Source organism: Montipora foliosa, chromosome 11 (assembly GCF_036669935.1).
Source record: "Montipora foliosa isolate CH-2021 chromosome 11, ASM3666993v2, whole genome shotgun sequence".
Taxonomy (NCBI): Eukaryota; Metazoa; Cnidaria; class Anthozoa; order Scleractinia; family Acroporidae; genus Montipora; species Montipora foliosa.
Genome location: NC_090879.1, coordinates 17501161 through 17511026, shown reverse-complemented (window position 1 = coordinate 17511026; position 9866 = coordinate 17501161). Strand labels below are relative to the sequence as shown.

Here is a 9866-nt window from a genome sequence, read left to right as displayed (position 1 = left end):
GAAGCTACAGAATTGTAATTTCTATTTATTTATTTTTTACTCTATAGGCTGCAAAATATTTACACATATGAAGTCCTTGGGCAATCTTAACAACAAACATAAGGGGTGAAATTATTTGCCTCCTTGCGAGACTGAGTGGCTACATGAGCTCTTGGTGTCTACAGTCAAGTGGACTGCACAACATTATGTTTACACAATTTGGGAGCTTTCCCTTCATATTTACACACGTCCTTTCCTGTCAGTGTAAAGGCTTCATGTTACAAACTAGGTTAAAAGTTACACCACAAGTGTAAAAGCAAGAAGGGACAATAGGCATTTTATACTTAAAAAATTACCTCTCAGTTAAGCTTGAGAACCACAAAATACAATTTGCTCTGCTGACAAATTCATCACCCACTGGGTGCGTGACACTTTAGTGGTTCAACTTACATTAAACTTGCGTTATCCAGCAAGTTTTTTCTTTGGAAAGGATAAACCTGTCATCAGGCCTCTTGTGTTTAGAGGTTAATGGCAGCATGAAGACGACCTATACCTACATGTAACTCGCTCCTTTTGTGAGAAAGATTTGTACCTTCCTTAGTCTTTGTACCATAAGATCAACTATCATTATTTTTTGTTTTGTGATTATAAATAAAAAAGTGCAGAAAATATGACCACAACAAAAGCAGCTCAGAAATACTGAACCTTAATGGAAGTAGGTACATGTAGCAAGCTTTAGCGAAACGAAGGAACAAGGTATTTACAGAAACTAAACCACTAACCACTCCACTAAAGTATTGAAGGGATACTATTCTTACATGTAACTTTGGTAAGTGGCTAGTTTTGGTTCAGGTTGCAAACAACATTCGAGAGAATGGGATAAACTTGAAGGAACGAAAAACCCTTTTAATCTCTTTTTGTTGCACTGACTCCATCTTCATCCTGGTTTTGGGGAGTAAAAATTAATGAGAATTTGAATGAACATTTTTTCTCTGGAGCTTTGGTGTGATCCCTTTTGTCTAAAAGTGAACTTAAATACATCAAAATCGATTTTTCTGATGTGGTTTTTCAGTACAACAAAAATTTTAATATAACACAGGGCTACTTGCTGTAATTTAGCATACAGTCTCTCAAAATTATTTATAAATTATTGTCGGAAGAGATTCACGAATCATAATATTACAAATTTGATCAAAATATTCCCCTCAGCCTGATGCAAGTGCTCACGTAACAGTCAAACAATGACAGCAGTTTGGCACATTCCACAAAAAATCTCTCTTCCAGTTAGCCATCTGGAATGTATAATAAGATAATATTATTATTACTGGGTACTTCTGTTATCATTGTTTGATAATGAAATCAAAACAGTTTATGCCGTAAGATTGGAAAAAAACCCAACACGCTGTGGCACATTTCTGTACTTTGTTAATGATTGGCTAACATTGAGACTTTGTACACAAGTGAAGTAGTTTTGCAGTTTGTGTTCTGCATACTGACACAAATATGTCCATGGAGCATCATAAGCTTTTCAATCAGATCTGTCTTAATTTCACTTGAGCTGCTTGAAAGCCACAATCATTGAAAGTCAGTACATTCCATGATTTGATTTGTGAAGCATCTAAAATGTGGGCGCTTTGTTTATCAGCAGAATCTTCCTTTCTTTGACTTTTTTTCCTTTTTAACTTTTATAACCCCTGATTGTTCATTTGCCTTCGCTATTTGATCTTTCTTCTGCCGAAGAACCATTTGTGTTATTGCATTGAAAACCTGAAAACATAGAAGAAGAGATTAATTTGTTATATCATCAACAGCATCATAACTCCCTCACTTTGTGGTGTACAAAACCGCTGATGTTTGCACAAAATAAAACAAAAAACACAGGAAATGCAGATTAAGCAATGTTGAATTTGGATACAAAAATAAAAGTAAACCTTCATGCATCATGATTTTGATATTCTACCCGCTTGGCAAGGGCAGCGGCTGAAAGGAGAAGGGTTTCCCAGACAGGAATCAAAGTTACCTATAAGAAGCTAGTTTGGATTTCTACCTGACATGCCTCTTTTCCCAGTTGTCCAATTGCCCATTACCAAGCTCATCTTTCTTATCGGTACACTACGCCATCAACATTAGTGGTTGGATTATTACTGTGAATCTCATGACTTCATCGAGCCCATGACAGGTAGCTTTTAAAGGGGCTACGTCATTTTTTTGGGGAGGTTACGGGAAAGTTTTACTTTGGAATTCCTTTACTGATAAAATTATAGTTACATCACAAAAAGGATGATTCTGGGAAATAACGACCTTTGTCCAGGTGGTTTGCCCTAAACTTGAAAAATGTTGGGCCGACTTTTTTGAAGATTACCCAAATGCAATTTATCTTGTCCATTTGTGTCCATCCATGCTTCTCTTTCCTTTTGATGTATTTCTTTTATGTTGTTCAACAGTTTAAAGTGGTTATTGCAATGTTTGCTTCTACTTTTTGGGCATTTTGGGTGTCATAAAATTACATTATTTTGTGTGACACAGGCCCCTTTAATGGTTGGAGACACGGCATTAGAAAGGTACATGTACATATACACCTTTTTAATAAGTCTAATATATGCCGTTTTCCGCTAATGATGTCGAACTCTTGCTTTCAAATTTTATTTACAAATGTACAAAGGCCTAAAACTTTACTGATTTCTTTTCTTGTTTGAAATGTACAAAGGCTTCAAACAAGAAAAGAAATCGGAAAAGTTTTAGGCCTTTGTACATTTCTGAATAAATTTTAAAAGCATGAGTTTGACGTCATTAGGGGAAAACGGCATATATCAGACTTATTGAAAGGGTGTATAGGTTGGTTGCTCCAGCTGCCAGACTCTTTATTCTTTTCAGTTGTCCCCTTACACGTACCCACTGCCAAGCAACAAGCATGTCATGTTGCAAAATATTACCTACACTTCCAAGTTTGCATGTTGCATTCTGAAAGGAACCAACTTGCAACAAAGAAGGCAAATACAATATTCACATTCAAGATTAATGTCATTTACAGTGGTCTGCCTACTAACTTAAGCTAGTTGTTGTAAAATCCCACACAGATCTCCTGGGCCCGGTTATTCAAAAGCCGATTAACTTAATGCAGGATTAGCGTAAACTTTTGTTTCTTGTTTTCAACCTTTTGGTGAAATTTTCTTTTGCTTATTTTTGTTTTTAAAGATTGACTCCCTCTAATGCAAAGTTTTGCCGAATATCAGCATTGAGCAGCATTTAAAGGAATAAACTCCATGGTTAATCTTTAATCTGGGATTAGCGTTAATCGGCTTTTGAACAACTGGGCTCTGATCATTATTGTGGTATCCATAATAACGATACAGATTTACAGATAAACTACGTACCCTCTGTCCAAGTTCTCGGTCTCAAAGTTAGAGCTTAGACATCTTTTAAATACACACGTACACGTACATGTAGCTGTGTTTGCAATGCGAATGTAAGTTGCAAATCATGTTACTGTAAGTGGCCTCATGACATTAAATCAAGTCACAAACCAAACCCTTTTAATTTTCCCTTCATTTCCATTATTCTTACATTTCTTATGCACTATGAATATTCTTACCTCTTCTACATTTTTATTGTCTTTAGCACTTGTTTCAAACACCTGGATTCCCATTTGTTCTGCAAACTTCTTTGAATCTTCTCTTTCTACAACTTTTCTGTCTGGATCATCATCTTTGTTACCAACTGTTGGAAGGTTAACATTAACTTCATGACATTACATAAAATTCAAACAGAAAAAAATCAGAAACTCATAACATTATGTCTTAAAGTGCCTATCACCTCAACACACTTTTTCAATATATTTATTCTCCGAAATCATCCCAAATACATGGTGTTGTTTTTAGAACATTTAGATTGAAATTTCACTCTTTCATTGGCTTTGAAAAATGGGAAAAGTGGTCATACCGTAATTAATAACCGAGCAATGAAAGGGAATGGGTCCGATACCGGGTTGATGTCCCAAATTAATTTGCATCGCTGTTTTCAAAGAACTGCCTCAATGCAAATTAATTTGTGACGTCAACCCGGTATCGAACCCATTCTCCTTCATTGCTCGGTTATGGATCAAAGTATGATCACTTTTCTTGTTTTTGAAAGCCAATAAAAGAGTGAAATTTCAATCAAAAGGTTCTATAAACAACACCATGTATTTGGGATGATTTTGGAGAATAAATAAAGGGGAAAAGTGTGTTGAGGTGATAGGCACTTTAAGTTCCATTCCTTTGGACCAGTCTCAGTGCATAGCTTTGAGCAAGGCAATCTACTTTTTAAAAAAAAGTTGTAAAAGCTAAAAATACCATTTGCAATGTATATTTCATTTGGGTAAGATAGCTACGAAGTCAGACCAATACCAGTCCAGATCCATCACAACACAAATGCTCTCATAAATTTGTTTAAATAAGATGGAGTGAGAAAAATCAGCTAAATGTAACTAGTGAATGAAGGGGTAGTTTCTAAAGAAACTGTGGTGCTGCGTCGGTGGGGAAGTAGTATACAAAAATTTGGTTTTATCAACGGAGTTGATAATGTAAATTGGCCACCGTACAGAGATTCTAAAAGCTGACGTTTCGAGCGTTAGCCCTTCGTCAGAGCGAATCGAGGGATTATGGGTTACGTGTAGTTTTTATAGTAGAGTAGGAGCTACGCTATTGGTGGTAACATGGCAACGTGAAAAATAGGAATATATTAGTTAAATGAAAAGCGTTCGTTAATACCGTGACGATTAAGGGTGCCGATTTGAAAGATGAATTTTTGTTCCAGAATCTTGCGGCTTTCCGTCGTACCTAGATGTAGGGAAAGGCCGCAGACAGCCATGTGTTTTTTGGAGTGGTTAGGCAGATTAAAATGGCGAGCGACTGGCTTGGATGCATCCTTGTCATTCTTCTCAACATCGCGAAGGTGTTCGCGGAATCGGTCACCTAGTCGTCTACCTGTCTCACCAATGTATAATTTATTGCATAACGTGCAGGTTATGCAATAAATGACATTTGCGGAGGTACATGTGAAACGATCGGTGATCTTAACAGATCGCTTAGGTCCCGATACCTTGCTAGTGTTAACAATGAAAAGACAAGTTTTGCATCGTGAGCGCGCGCATTTGAAAGTGCCGGGTTGCTCGTTAGTTTTGAGCGCGCTTCTAACTAAAAAGTTGCCTACGTTTTTGTCGCGTTTGAATGAAATAAGTGGAGGTTGCGAAAAGATTCTACCAGTCTCGGGATCATTTTGGAGTAATTTAAAATTACTAAGAATGATGCTTTTGACTGCGTGATTATGAGGATGGAAAGTGAGGGTGAATGGAATTCTGTCATTCTTATCTTTTTGTGACGTTTGTAGTGATAACTGTCGATCAAATTGTTGGGCGCGATGATGGCCCGCTTTGACCACAGAGGCAGGATAGCCACGTTTTTCGAAGAACTGGCACATCTCCTCTGATTTGCTGGAAAAATCGGAGTCATCACTACATAGACGTCGAAGTCTATGTAGTCGTCGAAGTAACCACTCCAAAAAACACATGGCTGTCTGCGGCCTTTCCCTACATCTAGGTACGACGGAAAGCCGCAAGATTCTGGAACAAAAATTCATCTTTCAAATCGGCACCCTTAATCCTCACGGTATTAACGAACGCTTTTCATTTAACTAATATATTCCTATTTTTCACGTTGCCATGTTACCACCAATAGCGTAGCTCCTACTCTACTATAAAAACTACACGTAACCCATAATCCCTCGATTCGCTCTGACGAAGGGCTAACGCTCGAAACGTCAGCTTTTAGAATCTCTGTACGGTGGCCAATTTACATTATCAACTCCGTTGATAAAACCAAATAAATGTAACTAGCCCCACTGTTTTTCTGGTGTAATAATAATAATTATTGCCAAACACCAGAAGGTTGAAGAGTAAGTAGGAGGCCAAAGACCACTTGGAGAATGACTGCAGAAAGGGAGAGAAAGTAAGCAAGGTGGAAGAGCTGGAGCATGGCCAATGTTGGCGAGAAAGTGTGACAGCCTTATGGGGTGGCCATTGGCATGATGAGAAAGAATGATGATGATGATAAAATTAATTGCCAAACAATTTTCAGAACATTGGGACATATGTCTGTGGTTTGGCATGCACAGAAATCAATCATACATGTATTGGTCCCATATAAACACGTATGTCCAAAAATGCATGTCATAGGCCATTTCTAAGTTCATCTGCCTCCTTTTCAAAGTGAGTCTAAGTGTGAAGTTTTGTGATGGTAATTGGTTCTACTTTACATATGAATGAAAACTAATTTCCATAAGACAACCTTCGCACTTAGTCTCACTTTGAAGAGGTGGCAGACATGAACTCGAAACTGCCTATTAGATGCACTCCCAATTTTGACATCCAACACGAAGTGTCACTTAGTCTAAGGGGGTATTTACATGAGACTGAGACAAACTCAGACCAGTACGAACTTGTACCGGTATGAAATTCTTGCAGCTGTTTACTGAAAACTGGGACGAAATGATATCTTTGTGCAATAAATGTATTGCTGACCCAAAAGCATACAGGCTTGAAATTTGCGGACACAGTCTGAGATTTGTTGTCAATTACACAAGACCGTTATGAACTCAGACTGGTAAAAGAGTTTCTCGTCTCAGTCCAGTAACCAAGTAGAAAACCGACCAGTCTGCGTTCACTGACAGACGGGTCTCACGTAAATGCAAAAGAAGAAAGCTAAGGAGGTCAATACGAACTCAAGCTGGTCTGAGCTCATCCCGGTCTCATGTAAATACCCCCTAAGCCTTTGCTGCACATTTCTAATAATGAGGTTAGGGCAAACGTTAGGATTCTTTTTGGGTCAAGGTACATGTACAGTGTAAATGCAGCAGTTTAATTTTATCCCCACTTGAGAAGCAGCCTTTGAGGGACAATTTGTGACATTAAGGGCCCAAAGACGGATTTTTCGCGCGTTGCTAAGGAAGTGAAATGTTACTTCCGGTAACCGACGTCATCATATCATGAGCTGACAAGAAAACCCACTCACAAGCAAAAGTCACCGCACAAACTGTTGTTTCCATCGAAGGTTTTTCCTTGCCCTTCCTTGCGCTCGTTCTCAGATCAACTGCGCATGCGTAAATGATCTGACTTCCGGTTTGGGGAAAAAGCTAAATTTCCGGCGGTTTTAAATTGAATTAAATCTTTTTTTACATGGCACGTTTCACTCCCAAATACAGAATATAGCTAAGCATTGATTTTTTACAATCATCTTTTTTGAAAAAGTTATGGGTATTTCAGTATCATTTATGTCTTTAAAAAGAACATTTTTCAAAATAAAAAGAAAACTATGCTTGGCTGGATGCAAAAACAAATACAAATTATTAAACCATCGATTAAATACCCAAATTGCCTAGCACGGAGACAAATTTAGAGTTTTCTTTTATTGGTCACGTGACCATGGGTGTGGTATGATGACGTCATATTTAGGGTAATTGGCTTACAAAAGTTCAAAACTGACCAAAATAATGCAAAATTCTCTCAAATTACTTAACCATTACATCCTTAGCAACGCACCCCAAAAAATACGTCAGTGGACCCTTAACAATATTATTGTCTGTATTCCAAGAGACGAGTGATGTTGAAGTTGGGGAAAAGAGCAAAGGCACACTTGGTGATGGCTACTGAAATCCTCCGCGTGCATCTATTTAACGACACTTCTGTACATATCTCCATATAAACCCTCGCATCTTTCAAGTAACACCACCACCCAGTTTAGGCTGTGCTTGTGTGACCTCCTGCTTACTCACCCAAAATTCTTTGTACATCATCACAATTTTGATCAATTTCATGTAACCATCTTTTAACATTAACAAAAGTGTCAGCACTTGTTACATCATATACCACTATAACTCCATGTGTTCCACGATAATACCTAACAGGAAAAAACAGTACTGTTATGAACAATCAACTTCTCACTTTGCCGCTACTTTCACTAAAACAAATAAAGGAATCAAAAACATTTTGTTTCTCACCACAAATTTTCTTTCAATCTGAAGATACTATGCACAAAAATTATTGTAACATAATTTAGCTGTGACGATTCATGCACAACGCCATTCCCTCAATCATTTGCCATTTTCAGCAGTTTCTTTACACACAAGTATTGGAGGCTCACATTTTGTTTTGTTAAAGAGATAGAAACACAATACATTGCGATGACTTTGTGACTACTGTAAATTTTTGTATCTTGTTGCCAAATGGTAACTGGATTTTTTTTTCATTCCAAGCCGTGACGTTACACAATTATGTGCATATCAAAATCTGCATAGTAGTTTAAAGTCAAGACAGCAACATCAAAGCCACATGAAAATAAACTTACGTTGATGTTATAGTACGAAACCTTTCCTGTCCAGCAGTGTCCCAAATTTGCAACTTTACCATCTCACCACCAACATTTATCTTCCGTATTTTAAAATCAACGCCAATCGTGGTAATGTAGTTCCCTGTGTACAAAATGCAAATAACTTAAGAGGTAACAAAATCTATGTTTAATATTTTACTCTTAAAATTATATTTGCATTCATGTTATTATATATTTCACAACATAAGTTACACACCTGAGAACATATTATCAGCAAACCTGAGTAGCAAACTACTTTTCCCAACACCTACAAACAACAAAGAGGAAATACAATGTAATTTCAAATCAACATCATTTATATTCATGAATAATCAATACTTAGATCAGGTGCTTTTAAACATTCTGTTAAAGTCTTAAAAACACTGCACAACCCTCTTGACACGACAACTGGCAGCAACATCCATCAACACCCAAAACATACCATTTTTCAATGCCTAAACACATAAAGTAACATCAAATATGGATGTACATATTTAATCAAAAGATAAAAATGCATATCTTAATAAGTTGCAACTGGTGGCTAAAAGTCAAACAAAAATTTTTGATATACAATTTATACCCATTCAACATGCGCCAAGAGTATACTTGAAAACCAGTCTTGTACAATATTTACAAAATAATGAAGACAACCGTTCTATATTCAAGTGAAGATCGTCTTGTGGAGTACTCATAGGATTTAGTCAATTGTAAAATGGAGTTCAGTATCTAGCTTTTCTACACATAAATTTTCTCAGCAGTTAAGTTTTGGTCCCTGCACTATACGAATACACTTTCATTAGCTTGTGTACCACTCGTGTGATATATTTAAACGGCCGAATGAAAGATCTGGTACCTTTGTTGCTATAAAATGATTGCCTGATCATTTCTCCTAGTGGTTAAATAACGTAAACCATAGAAAGAGCCAAGCAATTTTAACAGTCATTCAGTTAAGATATGGCCAAACAACAAACGCACCAGAGGAAAGCATGGTTGTACCAGACAAGAAATCAAATTATGACGTTCCCGTTAAATTGATCACAGAGAATCGAGTTTGTTTACAATGATCTTGTCATTATTCTTGTCATTAGCTTGCTTTATAAGGCCAAGATCGAACAGTAACCAAGCAAGTTTAATGTGCCTTTAAAAGTCGAAACACGCTGCATTTGAAACAAGAACAATTCGTTTGTATGCTAAAGCTAATTTTTCTGGCATATCATCAACGAATGTAGACAAGATCACTGTAACTTAAGCTCATTTCGAAGGTCACAGAGAAATGGACCCTTACCGCTATCCCCAATGATTAAGAGCTTGAATAAATGATCATAATCTTTCGCAGCCATAGTACAATTATCATTTAAAACATCTAAAAGGGCTTTCAAATATAAAGAATGTTATACACCGCTTCCCCTGCACAGGAAGTAGCTTGGTGAGAATCTTCTGTGTTCGTCACGTGGTCTTTCGAGGTGGGGCAATGGCTTAGCCTAGGCT

General features: G+C 37.2%; 1 protein-coding gene across 1 annotated transcript; it reads right to left on the bottom strand.

Annotated features, from left to right (window-relative positions):
• Positions 1–12: 12 nt before the first annotated feature.
• Positions 13–9822, bottom strand: LOC137976550 (ras-related protein Rab-35-like). Its single transcript, XM_068823932.1, has 6 exons — positions 9664–9822; positions 8596–8646; positions 8358–8481; positions 7786–7910; positions 3572–3696; positions 13–1746 (listed from the first exon to the last, which is right to left on the bottom strand). The coding sequence occupies exons 1-6, from the start codon at positions 9716–9718 to the stop codon at positions 1621–1623; spliced, it is 606 nt and encodes a 201-aa protein (XP_068680033.1). The 5' UTR covers positions 9719–9822; the 3' UTR covers positions 13–1620.
• Positions 9823–9866: the final 44 nt, after the last annotated feature.